The sequence below is a fragment of the Zonotrichia leucophrys genome, unplaced genomic scaffold (assembly GCF_028769735.1).
Source record: "Zonotrichia leucophrys gambelii isolate GWCS_2022_RI unplaced genomic scaffold, RI_Zleu_2.0 Scaffold_252_75841, whole genome shotgun sequence".
Classification (NCBI taxonomy): Eukaryota; Metazoa; Chordata; class Aves; order Passeriformes; family Passerellidae; genus Zonotrichia; species Zonotrichia leucophrys.
The window spans coordinates 51,154-75,841 of NW_026992457.1; the positions used below are offsets into that span (position 1 = coordinate 51,154).

The 24,688-nt window shown below is 42.5% G+C and overlaps 1 protein-coding gene across 2 annotated transcripts; it reads right to left on the bottom strand.

Annotated features, from left to right (window-relative positions):
- Positions 1-520: 520 nt before the first annotated feature.
- Positions 521-23,261, bottom strand: LOC135441350 (dnaJ homolog subfamily C member 27-like). Of its 2 annotated transcripts, none has more exons than XM_064700897.1 (7): positions 22,958-23,256; positions 22,576-22,658; positions 20,274-20,343; positions 17,750-17,914; positions 8,489-8,611; positions 3,597-3,757; positions 521-1,121 (listed from the first exon to the last, which is right to left on the bottom strand). In XM_064700897.1, exons 1-7 carry the CDS (start codon positions 23,042-23,044, stop codon positions 989-991), a joined length of 822 nt encoding a protein of 273 aa, XP_064556967.1. In that variant the 5' UTR covers positions 23,045-23,256; the 3' UTR covers positions 521-988. The 2 variants fall into 2 exon arrangements, with proteins under 2 accessions (XP_064556967.1, XP_064556968.1); XM_064700898.1 differs by lacking the exon at positions 521-1,121 and adding an exon at positions 2,308-2,480 and having other exon boundaries at positions 22,958-23,261.
- Positions 23,262-24,688: the final 1,427 nt, after the last annotated feature.

The window sequence follows — 24,688 nt, forward strand, 5'->3', positions numbered from 1 at the left end:
GGAATAACTCACAGGAAAATGGGAATAATCCTTGGGAAAATGGGGATAACTGATAAAAAACTGGGAATAACTGATAGAAAAATGGGAATAAACATCCCCAGAAAAACGGGAAGAACACTCAGAAAAATGGGAATAATTCACAGAAAAGTGGGAATAACTCATAGAAAAATGGGAATAAAACCCAAAAAAAATGGGAATAACACTCAGAAAACCTGGGAATAACTCACAGAAAAATGGGAATAACTCACAGGAAAATGGGAATAATCCTTGGGAAAAAGGGGATAACTGATAGAAAACTGGGAATAACTGATAGAAAAATGGGAATAAAATCCCGAAAAATGGGAATAACACTCAGAAAAATGGGAATAAACCTCAAAAAAATGGGGATAACACTCAGAAAATTGGGAATATCTCACACAAAAATGGGAATAATCCTGGGAAAAATGGGAATAATCAACGGAAAATTGGGAATAACTCATAGAAAAATGGGAATAAAACCCAAAAAAAAATGGGAATAACACTCAGAAAAGTGGGAATAATTACCAGAAAATTGGGAATAACTCATAAAAAACTGGGATGAAATATCGAAAAAAATGGGAATAACACTCAGAAAAACTGGGAATAACTGACAGAAAATTGGGAATAACTCATAGAAAAATGGGAATAATCCTGGGAAAAATGGGAATAATTAACAGAAAATTGGGAATAACTCATAGAAAAATGGGAATAACTCTGAGGAAAATGGCAATACCAGTCAGAAAATTGGGAATAACTGATAGAAAAATGGGAATAAATCTCAAAAAAATGGGAATAACACTCAGAAAAACTAGGAATAACTCACAGAAAAGCGGGAATAACACTGAAAAAACCGGGAATAAACCCCCCAAATCCCGGGCAATTCCGCATCCCCTCTCCTCCCCGAAGCGGATCCGATCCCGGAGACGGAAATTTGGGAATTTTTGGGCGTAAATTTGGGGATTTTTGGGGCTCATTTGATGTTTTTGAGCAGCGCGGTTCGGGCGTTGACCACGGCCTTGAAGGCGTCCTCGGAGCCGGGGGCCACGCACTTGTCGGGGTGCAGCAGCACGGCCAGGCGGCGGTAGGCCCGCGTCACCTCCTCCCTGCAAAAATGGGGAAAAAATGGGAAAAATTGGGAATTCTGGGGCAAAAAATTCACCTGGAATCATCCTCAGAATTCCCAAGAATGAGGGGAAAAAATCCCAGAATTCCCAGCCCTTGGAATGGGGGAAACGTGGGAGAAAACTGAAATTGGGAATAATTGGACAAATTTGGCCTGGAATTATCGGCAGAAATCCCAAAGTTTTAGAAGAGGAAAAGAGGGAAAAATCCTGGAATTTTGGGGTGAAATCACAGAATTCTGGGATTTTAGGGCAGGGATTTTGGGGTTCGGGGCAGGGATTTTGGGTTTTCATGGGAATTCCTGAGGGAAATCCGGGCTTTGCTGGCAGGGAATTTGGGGTTTTCGTGGGAATTCCTGAGGGAATTTTGGGGTGAAATCATGGAATTCTGAGGGAAAATACGGAATTTTGGGGTGAAATCTTGGAATTCTGAGGGAAAATGCGGAATTTTGGGGGTTTTAGGGCAGAGATTTTGGGGTTCGGGGCAGGGATTTTGGGCAATTCTGGGGTTCAGGGGTGCAGCAGCACGGCCAGGCGCCGGTAGGCCCGCGTCACCTCCTCCCTGCAAAAATGGGGAAAAATATCCAAATTTTGGGAAAAATCGTGAAATTCTGAGGGGAAATATGGAATTTTGGGAAAAAATCCTGAAATTCTGAGGGAAAATATGGAATTTTGGGGTGAAATAATGAGATTTTTGGGTTCAGGGCCCAGGCACTTGTCGGGGTGCAGCAGCACGGCCAGGCGCCGGTAGGCCCGCGTCACCTCCTCCCTGCAAAAATGGGGAAAAAAATAGAGATTTTGGGAAAAATATTGAAATTCTGAGGGGAAATATGGAATTTTGGGAAAAAATCCTGAAATTCTGAGGGAAAATATGGAATTTTGGGGTGAAATAATGAGATTTTGGGGTTCAGGGGTGCAGCAGCACGGCCAGGCGCCGGTAGGCCCGCGTCACCTCCTCCCTGCAAAAATGGGGAAAAAAATAGAGATTTTGGGAAAAATCGTGAAATTCTGAGGGGAAATATGGTATTCTGGGAAAAAATCCTGAAATTCTGAGGGAAAATATGGAATTTTGGGGTGAAATATTGAGGTTTTGGGGTTCAGGGGTGCAGCAGCACGGCCAGGCGCCGGTAGGCCCGGGTCACCTCCTCCCTGGGGAAAAACGGGGAAAAAAATCCAAATTTTGGGAAAAATCGTGAAATTCTGAGGGAAAATGTGGAATTTTGGGAAAAAATCCTGAAATTCTGAGGGAAAATATGGAATTTTGGGGTGAAATAATGAGATTTTGGGGTTCAGGGGTGCAGCAGCACGGCCAGGCGCCGGTAGGCCCGTGTCACCTCCTCCCTGGGGAAAAATATCCAAATTTTGGGAAAAATATCGAAATTCTGAGGGAAAATGTGGAATTTTGGGGTGAAATAATGAGGTTTTGGGGTGAAATAATGAGATTTTTGGGTTCAGGGCCCAGGCACTTGTCGGGGTGCAGCAGCACGGCCAGGCGGCGGTACGCACGCGTCACCTCCTCCCTGCAAAAAAATGGGGAAAAAATAGAGATTTTGGGAAAAATATCGAAATTTTGGGAAAAATCGTGAAATTCTGAGGGAAAATGTGGAATTTTGGGGTGAAATAATGAGATTTTGGGGTTCGGGGGTGCAGCAGCACGGCCAGGCGCCGGTACGCGTGCGTCACCTCCTCCCTGGGGAAAAAAAACCAAATAAAATAAAAAATAAAAAAAATATATAAATAAAATAAAAAATAAAAGAAAAAATAATATAAAAAAAAATAATAAAAAGAAAATAAAATAAAAAGAAAAAAGAAAAAAAGAAAATAAAAAAAAAATAAAAAATAAAATAAAACTAAAATAAAATAAAAACTAAAAAAAAACCAAAAATAAAATAAAAAAGAAAGTAAAAATAAAATCAAAATAAAAATAATAAAAATAAAATAAAAAATAAAATCAAAACACAATCAAAATAAAATCAAAAATAAAATTAAAATAATAAAAATAAAATAAAAAACAAAATAAAATAAAAATAAAGTAAAAAATAAAATAAAAAATAAAAAAAAAAAAAAAAAATAAAAGTAAAAGAAAAATAAAAGAAAAATAAAATAATAAAACAAAAATAAAATAAAAAATAAAAAAACAAAAATAAAATTAAAAATAAAATAATAAAAAGAAAATTAAAAAAATTTAAAAAATAAAGCAAAAATAAAAAATAAAGTAAAAATAAAATAAAAATAATAAAAATAAAATCAAAATAAAATGAAAAATACAATCAAAATACAATCAAAATACAATCAAAATAAAATCAAAAATAAAATTAAAAGAAATAAAAATAAAATAAAAAGTAAAATAAAATAAAAATTAAAAAAAATAAAAATAATAAAAATAATAAAAATAATAAATAATAAAAAAAATTTAAAAATAAAAATACTAACAAATAAAAATTTCCTGTTTCCCACCTGGAGGCGCCGGGTTTGAGCCCCAGCAGGTCCCAGCTGTCTTTGCTGCCGCGGATCCTCCGGATGGCGTCGGCCTGCTCGCGGGTGAAGCTGAGCCCCGAGGCGCCCGCCGGCCGCTTGCCCCCGTTCTCACACAGCTCCACGATGGCAGAATAGAAGTTCTGGAACGTTCCAATGGAGATCAGCAACCAGAAATACTTTGGGGGATTTTTTGGGGATTTTTTTGGGGATTTTTTGGCGATTTTTTGGGGATTTTTTGGGGATTTTTTTCGATTTTTTTGTGATTTTTTTTTTATTTTTTGCTGATTTTTTGGGGATTTTTTAGGTATTTTTTTGGATTTTTTGGGGGATTTTTGGGGAATTTTTTCATTATTTTTTTGGAGGGTTTTATTTGGAATTATTGGAAATTTTTGGGGATTTTTTGGGGATTTTTTAGGGTTTTTTTTCGATTTTTTTGAGGTTATTTCGGGATTTTTTTGGATTTTTTTCTTTATTTTTTGCGGGTTTTATTGGGAATTTTTAGGATATTTTTTATTTTTTTGTGGATTATTTGGGGGGATTTTTTTCGATTTTTTTGGGGGACTTTTTGGGGTTTGTTGGGATTTTTGGGGGGCATTGCCCTGCTCGCGGGTGAAGCTGAGCCCTGAGGCGCCCGCCGGCCGCTTGCCCCCGTTCTCACACAGCTCCACGATGGCAGAATAGAAGTTCTGGAATGTTCCAAGGAAAATCAGCAACCAGAAACTGGTTTTAGGATTTTTTTGGGATTTTTTTGGGGGATTTTCTTGGAATTTTTTGGAATTTTTTTCGATTTTTTTTGATTTTTTTTTTATTTTTTGCTGATTTTTTTTGGAATTTTTAAAGTATTTTTTTCTATTTTTTAGGGATTTTTTGTGATTTTTTTAGGTATTTTATTCGATTTTTTGGGGATTTTTTTAGGGGATTTTTGGGGTTTTTTTTTTTAATTTTTTGGAATTTTATTTTTATTTTTTGGTGATTTTTTTGGGCTTTTTGGGGAATTTTTTCATTATTTTTGGGCGGGTTTATTGGGGATTTTTTGAAATTTTTGGGGACCTTTTTCCGGAATTTTTTAGGATTTTTGGGGAATTTTTTTTTTTATTTTCTTGGGATTTTTTTGGATTTTTTCTTACTTTTTGGAAGGTTTTATTAGGAATTCTTGGGATTTTTGTGTATTTTTTTGTGGATTATTTTGGGGGGATTTTTGGGGGGCATTGCCCTGCTCGCGGGTGAAGCTGAGCCCCGAGGCGCCCGCCGGCCGCTTGCCCCCGTTCTCACACAGCTCCACCATCGCCGAGTAGAAGTTCTGGAACGTTCCAAAGGAATCAGGAAAAATTTTGGGGAGTTTTTGGAATTTTTGGGATTTTTTTCTCAATTTTTGGGGGATTTTTTGGGGATTTTTTTGGTATTTTTGGGAGATTTTTTCATTATTTTTGGGGGTTTTATTGGGAATTTTTGGAATTTTGGGGGGATTTTTTGGGGTTTTTTTTTAGAATTTTTTGGGGGATTTTTTAGAATTTTTTTAGAATTTTTTGGTGATTTTTTGGGGATTTTTTTCAAATTTTTTGGAGGATTTTTTAGTGATTTTTTAGAATTTTTTGGGGATTTTTTTGAATTTTTTGGGGGATTTTTTAGATTTTTTTTAGAATTTTTTGGGGATTTTTTGGGGATTTTTTTTGAATTTTTTGGATATTTTTTAGGTATTTTTTTCTATTTTTAGGGAATATTTTAGGTATTTTTTCGATTTTTGGGGGATTTTTTGGGATTTTTGGGGATTTTTATGGGATTTTTTCATTCTTTTGGGGGGATTTCATTGGGAATTTTTGGGATTTTTTGGGGATTTTTCTGATATTTTGGGGGATTTTTTGGGGATTTTTAAGGGTTTTTTTCGATTTTTTTGGGGATTTTTTTGGGATTTTTTTTAAATTTTCTTGGGATTTTTTTTGATTTTTTTTCTTTATTTTTTGCGGGTTTTATTGGGAATTCTTGGGATTTTTGTGTATTTTTTTGTGGATTATTTTGGGGGGATTTTTGGGGGGCATTGCCCTGCTCGCGGGTGAAGCTGAGCCCCGAGGCGCCCGCCGGCCGCTTGCCCCCGTTCTCACACAGCTCCACCATCGCCGAGTAGAAGTTCTGGAACGTTCCAAAGAAAATCAGGAATAATTTTGGGGAGTTTTTGGATTTTTTGGGATTTTTTTCTCAATTTTTGGGGTCTTTTTTGGGTTTTTTTGGGATTTTTTTTCGATTTTTTGGGTATTTTTGGGAGAAGTTTTCATTATTTTTGGGAGGTTTTATTGGGAATTTTTGGAATTTTGGGGGGATTTTTTGGGGGTTTTTTTGGAATTTTTGGGGGATTTTTTAGGTATTTTTTGGGATTTTTTTGGGATTTTTTGGGGTTTTTTTTGGAATTTTTTGGATATTTTTTAGGTATCTTTTTCGATTTTTTGGGAATATTTCAGGTATTTTTTCGATTTTTGGGGGATTTTTTTGGATTTCTGGGGATTTTTACGGGATTTTTTCATTATTTTTGGGGCATTTCATTGGGAACTTTTGGGATTTTTTGGGGATTTTTCTGAAATTTTTGGGGATTTTTTGGGGATTTTTAAGGGTTTTGTTCAATTTTTTGGGGATTTTTTGTGGATTTTTTTACATTTTCTTGGGACTTTTTTGTATTTTTTTCTTTATTTTTGCGGGTTTTATTGGGAATTTTTAGGATATTTTTTATTTTTTTGTGGATTATTTTGGGGGATTTATTTGGGGTTTTTGGGGATTTTTTTTGGTGTTTTTTTGAGGGATTTTTTGGGTTTTTTTGGGGTTTTTTTGGAATTATTTTTTACTTTTTTGGAATTTTTTCTATATTTTTGGGGGATTTTTTTGCGATTTTTTGGGGGATTTTTTTGCGATTTTTTAAATTGTTTGGGGACTTTTTGGGATTTTTGGGGACTTTTTTCGATTTTTTGGGGATTTTTTGGGAATTTTTTAGGTATTTTTTAGGTATTTCTTCGATTTTTTGGGGATTTTTGGGGGGATTTTTTGTGGATTTTATTTTGAAATTTTTTGGCTCTTTTTTGATTTTTTGGGGATTTTTTTGTTATTTTTGGGGGGTTTTATTGGGAAGGTTTGGAATTTTGGAGGCATTCCAGGAATTCCCACCCAAACCTCCCAGAATTCCCACCTGGAACAACTCCGGGATTTCCCACCCGGGATTCCCACCCACAATTCCCAGGGAAATCCCAAAAATTCCTAGAATTTCCACCCAAAAAATTCCCAGGATTCCTGGATTTTTTGGGAATTCCCACCTGGAACATCTCCTGGATCATTCTCACCCCAAATCCCACCCGCAATTCCCAGGAAAAGCCCAGAATTCCCGGAATTTCCACCCAGAATTCCTGGAGTTCCCACCTGGAACACCAGCCAGAATTCCCAGGAAATTTCCTGAATTCCCGGATTTTCCACCCAGAATTCCCGGATTTTTTGGGGTTTCCCACCTGGAACATCTCTCATGGAATTCCCACCCAGAATTCCCAGGAGAATCCCAAAAATTCCCAGGATTCCCAGATTTTTTGGGAATTCCCACCTGGAACATCTCCCAAGGAATTCCCACCCAGAATTCCCACCCAGAAATTCCCGGAATTCCCACCCAGAATTCCCAGGATAATCCCGGATTTTTTTGGGAATTCCCACCTGGAACATCTCCTGGATTCCCACCTGGAATTCCCACCCAGAATTCCCACTCGGATATTTGGGAATTCCCACCTGGAACATCTCTCATGGAATTTCCACCCAGAGTTCCCGGAATTCCCACCCAGAATTCCCAGGAAAATCCCCAAAAAATTCCCAGAATTTCTGGATTTTTAGGCAATTCCCACCAGGAACATCTCCCAAGGAATTCCCACCCGGAATTCCCACCCAGAATTCCCAGGAAAATCCCAAAAATTCCCAGAATTCCCAGAATTCCTGGAGTTCCCACCTGGAACACCAGCCGGAATTCCCGGATTTTTCCACCCAGAATTCCCGGATTTTTTTGGGGTTTCCCACCTGGAACATCTCCTGGAATTCCCACCCAGAATTCCCACCCAGATTTCCCAGAATTCCCACCCAGAATTCCCAGGAAAATCCCAGATTTCCCAGAATTCCCACCTGGAACATCTCCTGGAATTCCCACCCAGAATTCCCACCCAGAATTCCCAGGAAAATCCCGGATTTTTTTGGGAATTCCCACCTGGAACATCTCCTGGAATTCCCACCCAGAATTCCCACCCGGAATTCCCAGGAAAATCCCAAAAATTCCCAGAATTTCCAGCCAAAAATTCTCAGAATTCCCGGATTTTTGGGAATTCCCACCTGGAATTCCCACTCGGATATTTGGGAATTCCCTCCTGGAACATTTCCCAAGGAATTTCCACCCAGAATTATTGGAATTCCCACCCAGAATTCCCAGGAAAATCCCAAAAATTCCCAGAATTCCCAGATTTTTTGGGAATTCCCACCTGGAAAATCTCCCAAGGAATTCTCACCCAGAATTTCCACCCAGAAATTCCCAGAATTCCCACCCACAATTCCCAGGAAAATCCCAAAAATTCCCAGAATTCCCGGATTTTTTGAGAATTCCCACCTGGAACATCTCCTGGATTCCCACCTGGAATTCCTTGGAATTCCCACCCAGAATTCCCCCTCAGATATTTGGGAATTCCCTCCTGGAACATCTCCCAAGGAATTCCAGCCTGGACCATCTCTCAGGGAATTCCCACCCACAATTTCCACCCAAAAATTCTCAGAATTCCTGGATTTTTTTGGGAATTCCCACCCGGAATTCCCACCCAGAATTCCAAGCCAGAATTCCCAGGAAATTCCCGGATTTTTTTGGGAATTCCCACCTGGAACATCTCCTGGATGCCCTCCCCGCTCTGCGCCGACGTCTCCCAGTAGAGGAATCCGCGGCTCTCGGCCCAGAGCCGGCCCTCGCTCTCGTCCACCACCCGCAGCTTCCCCGCGTCCACCTGACAATAAACCACGGGAATAAACCACGGGAATAATGAAATAAACACCCGCAGCTTCCCCGCGTCCACCTGACAATAAACCACGGGAAAATTGGGAATAAACAACGGGAAAATTGGGAATAAACACCCGCAGCTTCCCCGCGTCCACCTGCCAATAAACCACGGGAAAAATGGGAATAAACAATGGGAAAATGTGAAATAAACAATGAGAAAATGGGGAATAAACACCTGCAGCTTCCCCACGTCCACCTGGGAATAAACCACGGGAAAAACAACCGAAAAATTGGGAATAAACCACGGAAACAATAAAATAAACACCCGCAGCTTCCCCGCGTCCACCTGCCAATAAACCACGGGAAAAACAACGGGAATAAACAATGGGAAATCTGGGAATAAACACCTGCAGTTTCCCGCGTCCACCTGCCAATAAACCACGGGAAAAATGGGAATAAACAACGGGAAATCTGGGAATAAACACCCGCAGCTTCCCCGCGTCCACCTGACAATAAACCACGGGAAAAACAACGGGAATAAACAATGGGAAAATGTGAAATAAACACCCACAGCTTGCCCGCGCCCACCTGGGAACAATGGGAAAAATGGGAATAAACAATGGGAAAATGTGAAATAAACACCCGCAGCTTCCCCGCGTCCACCTGACAATAAACCACGGGAAAAACAACGGGAATAAACAACGGGAATAAACAATGGGAAAAAGGGAATAAACAATGGGAAAAATGGGAATAAACAACGGGAAAATGTAAATAATCACCCGCAGCTTCCCCGCGTCCACCTGCCAATAAACCACGGGAAAATTGGGAATAAACAATGGGAAAATGTGAAATAAACACCCGCAGCTTCCCCGCGTCCACCTGGGAATTAAAATGGGAATAAACCACGGGAATAAACCACGGGAAAATGTAAATAATCACCCGCAGCTTCCCCGCGTCCACCTGACAATAAACCACGGGAAAAACAACCGGAAAATTAGGAATAAACAATGGGAAAATGTGAAATAAACACCCGCAGCTTCCCCGCGTCCACCTGCCAATAAACCACGGGAATAAACCACGGGAATAAACCACGGGAATAATGAAATAAACACCCGCAGCTTCCCCGCGTCCACCTGCCAATAAACCACGGGAAAAACGGGAATAAACAACGGCAATAATAAAATAAACACCGGCAGCTTCCCCGCGTCCACCTGGGAATAAACCACGGGAAAAACAACGGGAATAAACGACGGGAATAAACAATGGGAAAAAGGGAATAAACAACAGGGAAAACGGGAATAAACAACGGGAAAATTGGGAATAAACAATGGGAAAATGTGAAATAAACACCAGGAAAATGTGACATAAATACCCGCAGCTTCCCCGCATCCACCTGGGAATAAACCACGGGAAGAAGAGCAGGAATAAACAATGGGAAAATGGGGAATAATCACCCGCAGCTTGCCCATGTCCACCTGGGAATGATGGGAAAAACAACGGGAATAAACAACGGGAAAATTGGGAATAAACAACGGGATAATGTGAAATAAACACCTGCAGCTTCCCTGCGTCCACCTGGGAATAAACAACGGGATAAATGGGAATAAACAACGGGAAAATTGGGAATAAACAACGGGATAATGTGAAATAAACACCCGCAGCTTCCCCGCGTCCACCTACGAATAAACAACAGGAAAAACGGGAATAAACAACGGGAAAAACGGGAATAAACACCCGCAGCTTCCCCGTGTCCACCTGGGAATAAACAACGGGAAAAATGGGAATAAACAACGGGAAAATGTGAAATAAACAATGGCAATAATAAAATAAACACCGGCAGCTTCCCCGCGTCCACCTGGGAATAAACCACGGGAAAAACAACGGGAATAAACGACGGGAATAATGAAATAAACACCCGCAGCCTCCCGTGTCCACCTGCCAATAAACCACGGGAAAAACAACGGGAATAAACCACGGGAAAATGTAAATAAACGCCCGCAGCTTCCCCGTGTCCACCTGGGAATTAAAATGGGAACAAACCACAGGAATAAATCACGGGAATAATAAAATAAACATCCGCAGCTTGCCCGTGTCCACCTGCCAATAAACCATGGGAAAAACAATGGGAATAAACAATGGGAAAATGTGAAATAAACACCCGCAGCTTCCCTGCGTCCACCTGGGAATAAACAACGGGAAAAACAATGGGAATAAACAACAGGAATAAACAACGGGTAAAAGGGAATAAACAATGGGAAAAACGGGAATAAAAAACGGGAAAATTGGGAATAAACAATGGGAAAATGTGAAATAAACACCCGCAGCTTCCCCGCGTCCACCTGCCAATAAACCACGGGAAAAACAACGGGAATAAACAATGGGAAATCTGGGAATAAACACCCGCAGCTTCCCCGCGTCCACCTGGCAATAAACCACGGGAAAATGGGAATGAACAATGGGAAAATGGGAAATAAACACCCGCAGCTTCCCCGCGTCCACCTGGGAATAAACCACGGGAAAAACAACCGGAAAATTGGGAATAAACAATGGGAAAATGGGAAATAAACACCCGCAGCTTCCCCGCGTCCACCTGGGAATTAAAATGGGAATAAACCACAGGAATAAACCACGGGAACAATAAAATAAACACCCGCAGCTTCCCCGCGTCCACCTGCCAATAAACCACGGGAAAAACAACCGGAAAATTAGGAATAAACAATGGGAAAATGTGAAATAAACACGCGCAGCTTCCCCGCGTCCGCCTGGGAATAAACCACGGGAAAATTTGGAATAAACCATGGGAAAACGTGAAATAAACACCCGCAGCTTCCCCGTGTCCACCTGGGAATAAACAACAGGAAAAACAACCGGAAAATTGGGAATAAACAACGGGAAAATTGGGAATAAACACCCACAGCTTCCCCGCGTCCACCTGCCAATAAACCACGGGAAAATTTGGAATAAACAACGGGAAAATGTGACATAAACAATGGCAATAATAAAACAAATACCCCAGCTTCCCTGTGTCCACCTGGGAATAAACAGGAAAAACGGGAATAAATAATGGGAAAATGTAAATAATCACCCACAGCTTCTCTGTGTCCACCTGGGAATAAACTACGGGAAAAACAATGGGAATAAACAACTGGAAAATTGAGAATAAACAACGGGAAAATGTGAAATAAACACGCGCAGCTTCCGCATATGCACCTGGGAATAAATAATGGGAAAATTGGGAATAAAGAATGGGAAAATGGGGAATAAACAACGGGAAAAACGGGAATAAACAACGGGAATAATAAAATAAACACCCACAGCTTCCCCGTGTCCACCTGCGAATAAACCACGGGAAAAACAGCAGGAATAAACAATGGGCAAATGTGAAATAAACACCCGCAGCTTCCCCATGTCCACCTGTGAATAAACCACGGGAAAAACAACCAGAAAATTAGGAATGAACAATGGGAAAATGTGAAATAAACACCCGCAGCTTCCCCGCGTCCACCTGGGAATAAACCACGGGAAAAACAATGGGAATAAACCACGGGAAATCTGGGAATAAACACCCACAGCTTCCCCGCGTCCACCTGGGAATAAACCATGGGAAAAACGGGAATAAATAATGGGAAAATGTGAAATAATCACCCGCAGCTTCCCCGCGTCCACCTGGGAATAAACCACGGGAAAAACGACGGGAATAAACCACAGGAATAAACAATGGGAAAAAAGGGAATAAACAATGGGAAAAACGGGAATAAAAAACGGGAAAATTGGGAATAAACAGTGGGAAAATGTAAAATAAACACCCGCAGCTTCCCCGCGTCCACCTGCCAATAAACCACGGGAAAAACAACGGGAATAAACAACGGGAATAATGAAATAAACACCCACAGCTTCCCCGCGCCCACCTGGGAATTAAAATGGGAATAAACCACGAGAATAAACCACGGGAATAATGAAATAAACACCCGCAGCTTCCCCGCGTCCACCTGCCAATAAACCACGGGAAAAACAATGGGAATAAACAATGGGAAAATGTGAAATAAACACCCGCAGCTTCCCCGCGTCCACCTGACAATAAACCACGGGAAAAACAACCGGAATAAACCACGGGAATAATGAAACAAATACCCGCAGCTTCCCCGTGTCCACCTGTGAATAAACAACGGGAAAAACGACGGGAATAAACAACGGGAATAATAAAATAAACACCCGCAGGAACAAACCCCAGGAATGGCTCCAGAATTCCCATTCCCAAATTTTCCTGGAATTCCGGGTACCTTGTTGGCGCAGACGACGCTGCCCAGGCTGGCGTGCGGGCCCAGCCTGGAACCAACCCCTAAAACATCCCCAGAATTCCCGAAATTCCCCCAATTTCGATCCCACAGGATCCAACCAGGAACAAACCTCCAGAATTCCCAAAATTCCATGGAATTTCCGGTACCTTGTTGGCGCAGACGGCGAAGACGACGCTGTCCAGGCTGGCGTGGGGCCCCAGCTTGGAACCAACCCCTAAAACATCTCCAGAATTCCCGAAATTCCCAGAATTTCAATCCCACAGGATCCAACCAGTGACAAACCTCCAGAATTCCCAAAATTCCCAAAATTCCAATCCTACAGGATCCAGTTGGGACCAGAGCCCCAGGAATGGCTCTGGAGCTTCCAGAACCACCAAAATCTCCAGAATTTCAATCCCACAGGATCCAACCAAGAATAAACCTCCAGAATTCCCAAAATTCCCAGAAATTCCCAGAATTCCCGGTACCTTGTTGGCGGCCCCAGCCTGGAACCAACCCCTAAGACATCTCCAGAATTCCCAAAATTCCCACAATTCCCAACCCCCTGAACCTGGGATGGAAAAAACCCCGGGAACCTCTCTGGAATTTCAGGAATTCCCATCCCACAGGATCCAATCTGGAACAAACCCCGGGAATGGCTCCGGAATCTCCGGAATTCCGATCCCGCTGGATCTGGTTGGGAACAAAGCCCGGGAACGGCTCCGGAATCTCTGGAATTTCTCAAAATTCTCACAATTTCAATCCCACGGGATCCAATCTGGAACAAACCTTGGGAATGGCTCTGGAATTCCCAGAATTCCCAGAAATTCCAATCCTGGTGGATCCAGTTGGGAACAAACCCCAGGAACGGCTCTGGAATCCTGGGAATCTCCAGGATTTCCATCGCGCTGGATCTGGTTGGGAACAAAGCCCAAAAACGGCTCCAGAATTCCGAGATCTCTCATCCTACGGGACTCAGCCTGGGAAAAAACCTCCAGAATTCCCGGAATTCCCAGAAATTCCCGGAATTCCGGGTACGTTGTTGGCGCAGACGACGCTGTCCAGGCTGGCGTGCGGGCCCAGCTTGGAACCAACCCCAAATCCTCCAGAATTCCCAGAATTTCAATCCCACAGGATCCAACCAGGAACAAACCCCTTGAGAACCTCTCCAGAATTCCCAGAATTCTCAGAAATACCCAAAATTCCCAGAAATTCCCAGAATTCCGGGTACCTTGTTGGCGCAGACGACGCTGTCCAGGCTGGTGTGCGGGCCCAGCTTGGAACCAACCCCTAAAACATCCCCAGAATTCCCGAAATTCCCAGAATTTCAATCCCACAGGATCCAACCAGGAACAAACCTCCAGAATTCCCAAAATTCCCAGAATTTCCAGACCTTGTTGGCGCAGACGGCGAAGACGACGCTGTCCAGGCTGGCGTGCGGGCCCAGCTTGGAACCAACCCCAAATCCTCCAGAATTCCCAGAATTTCAATCCCACAGGATCCAACCAGGAACAAACCCCCAGAATTCCCAAAATTCCCTGGAATTCCGGGTACCTTGTTGGCGCAGACGGCGCAGACGACGCTGTCCAGGCTGGCGTGGGGGCCCAGCTTGTATCCAACCCGAAATCCTCCAGAATTCCCGAAATTCCCAGAATTTCAATCCCACAGGATCCAACCAGGAACAAACCCCTTGGGAACCTCTCCAGAATTCCCAGAATTCTCAGAAGTTCCTGAAATTCCCAGAAATTCCTGGAATTCCAGGTACCTTGTTGGCGCAGACGACGCTGTCCAGGCTGGCGTGCGGGCCCAGCTTGGAACCAACCCCAAATCCTCCAGAATTCCTGAAATTCCCACAATTCCCAACCCCCTGAACTCTGGCATGGAAAAAACCCCGGGAACCTCTCTGGAATTTCAGGAATTCCCATCCCACAGGATCCAATCTGGAACAAACCCCGGGAATGGCTCTGGAATCTCCGGAATTCCGATCCCGCTGGATCTGGTTGGGAACAAAGCCCGGGAACGGCTCCGGAATCTCTGGAATTTCTCAAAATTCCCACAATTTCAATCCCACGGGATCCAATCCGGAAAAATCCCCAGGGATGGCTCCAGAATTCCCGGAATCTCCAGAATTCCCAGAAATTCCAATCCTGGTGGATCCAGTTGGGAACAAACCCCAGGAACGGCTCTGGAATCCTGGGAATCTCCAGGATTTCCATCGCGCTGGATCTGGTTGGGAACAAAGCCCAAAAACGGCTCCAGAATTCCGAGATCTCTCATCCTACGGGACTCAGCCTGGGAAAAAACCCCAGAATTCCCGGAATTTTCTGGAATTCCATGGAATTTCCGGTACCTTGTTGGCGCAGACGGCGCAGACGACGCTGTCCAGGCTGGCGTGCGGGCCCAGCTTGGAACCAACCCCTAAAACATCTCCAGAATTCCCGAAATTCCCAGAATTTCAATCCCACAGGATCCAACCAGGAACAAACCCCCAGAATTCCCAGAATTCCCAGAAATTCCAATCCTACAGGATCCAGTTGGGACCAGAGCCCCAGGAATGGCTCTGGAGCTTCCAGAACCACCAAAATCTCCAGAATTTCAATCCCACAGGATCCAACCAGGAACAAACCCCTTGGGAACCTCTCCAGAATTCCCAGAATTCTCAGAAATACCCAAAATTCCCAGAAATTCCCGGAATTCCGGGTACCTTGTTGGCGCAGACGACGCTGTCCAGGCTGGCGTGCGGGCCCAGCTTGGAACCAACCCCAAATCCTCCAGAATTCCCAGAATTTCAATCCCACAGGATCCAACCAGTGACAAACCTCCAGAATTCCCAAAATTCCCAAAATTCCAATCCTACAGGATCCAGTTGGGACCAGAGCCCCAGGAATGGCTCTGGAGCTTCCAGAACCACCAAAATCTCCGGAATTTCAATCCCACAGGATCCAATCAGGAACAAACCTCCAGAATTCCCAAAATTCCCAGAAATTCCCGGAATTCCCGGTACCTTGTTGGCAGCCCCAGCCTGGAACCAACTCCTAAAACATCTCCAGAATTCCCGAAATTCCCACAATTCCCAACCCCCTGAACTCTGGCATGGAAAAAACCCCGGGAACCTCTCTGGAATTTCAGGAATTCCCATCCCACAGGATCCAATCTGGAACAAACCCCGGGAATGGCTCTGGAATCTCCGGAATTCCGATCCCGCTGGATCTGGTTGGGAACAAAGCCCCGGGAACGGCTCCGGAACCTCTGGAATTTCTCAAAATTCTCACAATTTCAATCCCACGGGATCCAATCCGGAAAAATCCCCAGGGATGGCTCCAGAATTCCTGGAATTTCCAATCCTGGTGGATCCAGTTGGGAACAAACCCAGGAACGGCTCTGGAATCCCTGGAATCTCCAGGATTTCCATCGCGCTGGATCTGGTTGGGAACAAAGCCCAAAAACGGCTCCAGAATTCCGAGATCTCTCATCCTACGGGACTCAGCCTGGGAAAAAAACCCAGAATTCCCGGAATTTTCTGGAATTCCATGGAATTCCGGGTACCTTGTTGGCACAGACGGCGAAGACGACGCTGTCCAGGCTGGCGTGCGGGCCCAGCTTGGAACCAACCCCTAAAACATCTCCAGAATTCCCAAAATTCCCAGAATTTCAATCCCACAGGATCCAACCAGGAACAAACCTCCAGAATTCCCAGAATTCCCAGAAATTCCAATCCTACAGGATCCAGTTGGGACCAGAGCCCCAGGAATGGCTCTGGAGCTTCCAGAACCACCAAAATCTCCAGAATTTCAATCCCACAGGATCCAACCAAGAATAAACCTCCAGAATTCCCAAAATTCCCAGAAATTCCCAGAATTCCCGGTACCTTGTTGGCGGCCCCAGCCTGGAACCAACCCCTAAGACATCTCCAGAATTCCCGAAATTCCCACAATTCCCAACCCCCTGAACTCTGGCATGGAAAAAACCCTGGGAACCTCTCCAGAATTCCCAAAATTCCCAGGAATTCCCAGATTTTCCAGACCTTGTTGGCGCAGACGGCGCAGACGACGCTGTCCAGGCTGGCGTGCGGGCCCAGCTTGGAACCAACCCCAAATCCTCCAGAATTCCCAGAATTTCAATCCCACAGGATCCAACCAGGATCAAACCCCGGAATGGCTCCTGAATTCCCAAAATTCCCTGGAATTCCTGGAATTCCGGGTACCTTGTTGGTGCAGACGACGCTGTCCAGGCTGGCGTGGGGGCCCAGCTTGGAACCAACCCCTAAAACATCTCCAGAATTCCCGAAATTCCCAGAATTTCAATCCCACAGGATCCAACCAGGAACAAACCTCCAAAATTCCCAGAAATTCCCGGAATTCCGGGTACCTTGTTGGCGCAGACGACGCTGTCCAGGCTGGCGTGCGGGCCCAGCTTGGAACCAACCCCAAATCCTCCAGAATTCCCAGAATTTCAATCCCACAGGATCCAACCAGGAACAAACCCCCAGAATTCCCAAAATTCCATGGAATTCCGGGTACCTTGTTGGCGCAGACGACGCTGTCCAGGCTGGCGTGGGGGCCCAGCTTGGAACCAACCCCTAAAACATCTCCAGAATTCCCAAAATTGCCCCAATTTCGATCCCACAGGATCCAACCAGGAACAAACCCCAGGAATGGCTCCTGAATTCCCAAAATTCCCAAAATTCCATGGAATTTCCAGACCTTGTTGGCGCAGACGGCGAAGACGACGCTGTCCAGGCTGGCGTGCGGGCCCAGCTTGGAACCAACCCCAAAAACATCTCCAGAATTTCAATCCCACAGGATCCAACCAGTGACAAACCCCGGGAATGGCTCCAGAATTCCCAGAAATTCCCGGAATTCCCAGACCTTGTTGGCGCAGACGGCGAAGACGACGCTGTCCAGGCTGGTGTGGGGCCCCAGCTCGCGGCGCATCTCGGCCAGCCACGAGTCGAGCGCCTCGAAGGATTCCTTGGAGCCCACGTCGTACACCAGCAGCACCCCCTGCGTGTCCTTGTAGAACTCGTTCCGCACCTGGGGAAAAACAGGGAAAAATCAAAATATTCCTGGGAAAAAATTCCAGGGAAAAATTCCTAGAAATGGGGGAAAAACAGGGAAAAATCAAAATATTCCTGGGAAAAAATTCCAGGGAAAAAAGGAAATTTCGCCCCTGCATGTAGTTGAATAAAATAAAACAAAATAAAATAAAATGAAATAAAATGAAATAAAATAAAATAAAATAAAATAAAATAAAATAAAATAAAATAAAATAAAATATGTATATATTATATTACACTACATTACATTATATTACTGTAATGTAATATAATGTAGTGCATAGTAATACAATACAGGGAAAATAAAAATATTCCTGGGAAAAAATTCCAGGCAAAAATTCAGGGCAAAAAGGGAAATTTCATCCCTGCGTGCCCTTGAAAAAGAAAAAAGAAAATATAATGAAATAAAATAAAATTTAAAGAAATGATATAAAATAAAATAAAATAAAATAAAATTAAATTAAATTAAAATAAATTAACTTAAATTTAAATAAAATAAAATAAAATAAAATAAAATAAAATATGTATATATTATATTACACTACATCGTATTATATTACTGTAATGTAATATAATGTAGCGCATAGTAATACAATAAAGGGAAAAATAAAAATATTCATGGGAAAAAATTCCAGGGGAAAAAATTCCAGGGAAAAATGGGAAATTTCGCCCCTGCGTGTCCTTGTAGAACTCGTTCCGCACCTGGGGAAAAGCAAAATAGTCCTGGGAAAAAATTCCAGGGAAAAATTCAGGGGAAAAAGGAAAATATTCCTGGGAAAAAATTCCAGGGAAAAATTCCTAGAAATGGGGGAAAAACAGGGAAAAATCAAAATATTCCTGGGAAAAAATCCCGGAGAAAAACAGGGAAAAATCAAAATATTCCTGGGAAAAAATCCCGGAGAAAAACAGGGAAAAATCAAAATATTCCTGGGAAAAAATCCCGGAGAAAAACAGGAAAAAATCAAAATATTCCTGGGAAAAAAATTCCAGGGAAAAAAATTCCAGGGAAAAAATTCCAGGGGAAAATGGAAAAAACCAGGGAAAAATTAAAATATTCCTGGGAAAAAATCCCAGGGAAAAACAGGGAAAAATAAAAATATTCCTGGGAAAAAATCCCGGAGAAAAACAGGGAAAAATCAAAATATTCCTGGGAAAAAATTGCAGGGAAAAATTCAGGAGAAAAAGGAAAATTCCCCCCCGTGTGTCCTTGTAGAACTCGTTCCACACCTGGGAAAAACGGGGAAAAATCAAAATATTCCTGGGAAAAAATCCCGGAGAAAAACAGGGAAAAATCAAAATATTCCTGGGAAAAAATTCCAGGGGAAAAATCAGGGGAAAAAGGAAATTTCGCCCCTGCATGGCCTTGAATAAAATAAAATAAAATAAAATTAAATTAAATTAAATTAAACAAAATAAAATATGTATACATTGTATTATATTATATTATATTACATTACATTACATTAAATTATATTATTGTAATGTAATGTACAGCAATATAATATAATATAATATAATATAATACAATTTAATACAATACAATACAACATTATTCCAGGGAGAAAAAAATGAGGGGAAAAATCAAAATATTCCTGGGAAAAAATTCCAGGAAAAAATTCAGGGAAAAAAGGGAAATTTCATCCTTGCGTGTCCTTGAATAAAATGAAATGAAATAAAATGAAATAAAATGAAATAAAATGAAATAAAATAAAATAAAATATGTATATATTATATTACACTACATTACATTATATTGTATTATTGTAATTCAACATAATGTAATGTATAGTAATATAATATAATATAACAGAATGTAATGTAATAGAATACAATATATTACAAAAGAAACACAAAAAACCCCCTCAAACCACACATTAAAAAAATAAAAATTTAAAAAAAAAAGTGGAAAAAATCAGTGGAAAAATCAGGAAAAAAGTCTAGGACAAAAAAAAAATTCAGGGGAAAACTATTTGGCCAAAAAAATACAGAATAAAAATCAGAGGGGAAAAAATCCAGGGGGAAAATAATCTAGAAGGAAAAAAATTCAGGGAAAAAAAAAATTCCAAGAGAAAAAAAATATTCAGTGAAGAAAAATTAGTGGAAAAAAATCACGGGGAAAAAAAAATTCAGGGAAAAAAATGTACCGGAAAAAAAAAATCTGTGAAAAAATATTCCAGGGAAAAAGAAAAATTCAGGGGAAAAATTTCCAGGGGGAAAAAAAATAAAAACAAAAAAAATTCCACGGAAAAATTCAGTAGAAAAAATGTGGGGAAGAGCACAAGGGAAAAATTCCCAATTTTCCGGGGGGAATTTTGGGAATTTTTGGGAATTCTGACCTCGTAGAAGAAGGGGTGCCCGGCCATGTCGAAGATGTTCACCTTGATCTCCCGGTCCCGGATCTGCACCCTGGAAAAGGCGTTGGAATTCTGGGAATTCCGGGAAAAACCCCTTGGAATTCCAGGAAAAAATCCCCACAGAATTCCAGGATAAAACCCCACGGAATCCCAGGAATTCTGGGAAAAACCCCATAGGATTTCAGGAATTCCCCAAGGATTTGGAATTTCTGGATTCCAGGGTGGGAATTTTTCCTGAATTCCAAGGGGAGGTCACCTGGGAGAACTTGAATCCTATTAAGTCATTATCCAAAAAATCCCAAAATCCCATAAATCCCATCCCAATATCCCATCCATCCCATTATCCCATAAATCCCATCACATCCTCCCATAAATCCCATCTCATTCCATTATCCTGTTATCCTCTTATCCCATTGTCCTATCCCATTATCCCATTATTCCATTATTCCCACGAATCCCATTTTCCCATTATTCCCACGAATCCCATCATCCCCATTCCCATCATTCCCACTATTCCCATTATCCCATCATTCCCATCATCCCATAATTCCCATCATCCCCAAACCCATTCCCATTATTCCCATCATTCCCATTCCCATTATTCCCACGAATCCCATCATCCCCATTCCCATCATTCCCACTATTCCCATTATCCCATAATTCCCATTATCCCATAATTCCCATCATCCCCAACCCCATTCCCATTATTCCCATCATTCCCATTCCCATTATTCCCACCATTCCCAATCCCATTCCCATTATTCCCATCCCCATTCCCATCATTCCCATTATCCCCATTCCTGCTCCCGTCCCAATCCCCATCCCAGTATCCCCATTATTCTCACCATTCCCATTATCCCATTATTCCCATTATTCCCATCATTCCTATTCCCTCCCAACCCCAATTCCATTGCTCCCAACCCCATTCCATTATTCCCACCATTATCCCATTATCCCCATTCCCAGTATTCTCATTATTCCCATTATCCCCATTATTCCTGTTGTTCCCAATCCCATTATTCCCATCACTCCCAATAGCCCCATTCCCATTATTCCCATTATTCCCATTATTCCCATCCCATTAATTCTATTATTCCCATCATTCCCATTATGCCAATCCCATCCCCATTATTCCCATCCCCATTATTCCCATTATCCCATTATTCCCATTCCCATTACCCTATTATCCCCATAATTTCCATTATCCCCATATCCATTATCCCCATCATCCCATTATTCCCATCCCACCTCATTATTCCCATCATTCCCATCCTATTTCCACTATTTCCATGATTCCCAATCCCATTCCCATTATTCCTATTATTCCCACTATTCCCACTATCCCCATTATCCCATTACTCCCACCATTCCCATTATCCCCATTATCCCCATTATTCTCATTTTTCCAATTATCCCATTATCCCCATTACCATTATTCCCATAATCCCCATTATTCCCATTATCCCATCAGCCCCATTATCCCCATTATCCCCATTCCCAGTACTCCCATTATTCCCACTATCCCCATTATCCCCATTATTCTCACCATTCCCATTATCCCATTATTCCCATTATTCCCATCATTCCTATTATCCCATTATCCACATTATTCCCACCATTCCCACTATTCCCATTATCCCAACTATCCCCACCATCCCCATTATTCCCATTATCCCCATTATTCCTGTTGCTCCCAATCCCATCATTCCCATTATTCCCATCATTCCCACAATCCCCACTATTCCCAACCCCATTATTCCCACCATTCCTGCCAATCCTGTTATTCCCACCATTATTCCCATTATTCCTATTACACTGAATCCTATTATACCCATTATCCCTGTTATTCCCACTATTCCCATTATCCCCATTATTCCCATTATTCTCATCATTGCCATTATCTCCATTCCCATTATTTCCAATCCCAATCCCATTATTCCCATTATTCCCATTTTTTCCATTATCCCAATTATCCCCACACAATCCCAATCCCAATCCCATTATTTCCAATCTCATTCCCATTATCCCATTATCCCCATCATTCCCATTATCCCAACTACTCCCACCATTCCCATTATCCCATTATCCCCATTCCCAGTGTTCCCATCATTCCCATTATCCCCATTATTCCCATTATCCCCATTATTGCAATTATCCCATTAATTCCCACTATTCCCATTATCCCATTATCCCCATTATCCCCATTATCCCCATTATTCCCATTATCCCCATCATTCCCATTATTCCCATTATCCCGTTATTCCCATTATCCCGTTCTTCTCACTTGGTGACGCCGTAGTCGATGCCGATGGTGGCCAGGTACTTGGGCACGAACCTCTTCTCGCAGTACCGCTTGATGATGCAGCTCTGCGCGGCGGGAAAACGCCGAATTCCCACCAAATCCCAAAAATTCCAACTTTTGGGAACGCCGCCCCCGGCCCATAACGCCGCTAAGCCCCGCCCCCTTGGCTATCCGCCAATCAGAACCGCGCGTTCACCCAAAGCACCGCCCACCCGCCTGTCAATCAGCAGTACCAACAACAACGCGATGCCGACTGCTGATTTGGTAAGTCGCGCCAATCAGCGCACAGCGCCCGCCCTCCCGCGCTGTTGATTGGACACGCCGCCTGCCTCTCAGCGCCCGCGGGCCAATAGCAGCGCCTCACCTTGCCCACCTCGGCGTTGCCCATGGAGATGACTTTAACCCGCAGCGCCTTGCGCGGCTCCTTCCGCTTGGCCGCGTTCGCCTCCATGGCGGGGCCGCGGCGCCGCGGGCCGGGCCCGGTGCCGGAGCCGGTTCCGGTGGCGGTTCCGGTGCCGTTAGAAGCGGCGGAGGCCGGAGGGAAGCAGCAATGGCGGCGGAGCGGCGCTCCCGCCTCAGCCCGGCCGCGCCGCGCGAGTTCTCGCGAGATTTGAGGCGGGAGTTGGGGGGGGGATCCGCCGGTGGGCGCCAAGCGCGGGGCGCGGGTCACGTGTCATTGTCACGTGTCACTGTCCCACAAAATCCCGCGAAAAACACAAATCACAGAAAAAAAATCAAAATCTCACCAAAAAAACCCCAAATCCCAGAGAAAATATCCCAAATACCACGAAAAATCCTATCGAGAAACTCCCACAGAAATTCCACAAAAAAATCCCACAAAAATACCACAAAAATCCCCCCAAAAAATCCCACAAGAAAACCCAAAATCCCACCAAAAACCCCACAAAACCCAAAAAAAATCCCACAAAAAAACCCCAAAAACTCCCACCAAAAAAACCCTAAAAAAAACCCCAAAAACCCCAAAAATCCCAGAAAAATCCCCAAAAAATCCTACCAAAAAACCCCAAAAAATCCCACAAGAAAACCCAAAATCCCACCAAAAACCCCCGAAAAAATCCCACAAAAAAACCAAAAAACCTTACAAAAAAACCCAAATCCCACCAAAAAACCCCACAAAAATCCCAAGTCTCCCCATCAACCCCAAATGGCACCAAAAAAACCCCACAAAATCCCAAATCTTAAAAAAGAAAACCCCAAAATCCCACAAAAAATCCCACAAAAATCCCACAAAATAATCCCACAAGAAAACCCAAAATCCCCCCAAAAAAAAACCCGAAAAAATCCACAAAATACCCAAAAAAAAACCCCAAAAAAATCCCCAAAAAAAAACCAAAAAATCCCCAGCAAAAACAAAAAAAAATCCCACAAAAAATCCCAAAACCCAAAAACCCCAAAAAAACCTACCAAAAAAAAACCAAAAAAATCTAAATCTCCCATCAAACCCAAATGGCACCAAAAAAAAAAACCCACAAAACCCCCAAATCCTAAAAAAAGAAAACCCCAAAATCCTAAAAAAAAAATCCCCAAAAATCCCACAAAATCCCAAATCTCAACAAAAAACCCCCAAAAAAATCCCACAAAACCCCAAAAAACCTACAAAAAACCCAAAAAACCCACAAAATATCCCATTTAAAAACCCACAAAAAAATCCACAAAAAAACCCCAAATCCCACAAAAAAAACCCCAAAAATCCCAACAAAAACCCCAAAAAAATCCCAACAAAAAAACCCCAAATCCCACAAATATCCCACAAAAAACCCCAAAAAATCCCACAAAAAACCCCAAAAAAAACCACATAAAAACCACAAAAAAAAACCCACAAAAAAACCCAAAAAAACCCAAAAAAAAACCTACAAAAAATCCCCCCCAAAACCCACAAAAAATCCAAAAAATCCCACTGAAAACCCAAATCCCAAAAAAAAAAACCCCAAAAAAAACCCACAAAAAAAACCCCCCAAAAATCCCAGAAAAAAAACCCACAAGCAAACCCCCCCTTTCCCCCCAAAAAAAACCCCCAAAAATCCCAAAAAAAACCCAAAACATCCCCCTAAAAACTCCCCAAAATCCACAAAAA

What these genes read in the sequence shown, in the direction of transcription:
- LOC135441350 (XM_064700897.1), bottom strand. Translation starts at nt 23,044, where the DNA reads ATGGAGGCGAACGCGGCCAAGCGGAAGGAGCCGCGCAAGGCGCTGCGG. An exon ending in GCAACGCCGAGGTGGGCAAG is followed by an intron (nt 22,659 to 22,957) that starts GTGAGGCGCTGC and finishes CCCGCCGCGCAG; the next exon opens with AGCTGCATCATCAAGCGGTA. An exon ending in GGCACCCCTTCTTCTACGAG is followed by an intron (nt 17,915 to 20,273) that starts GTCAGAATTCCC and finishes GTTTTTCCCCAG; the next exon opens with GTGCGGAACGAGTTCTACAA.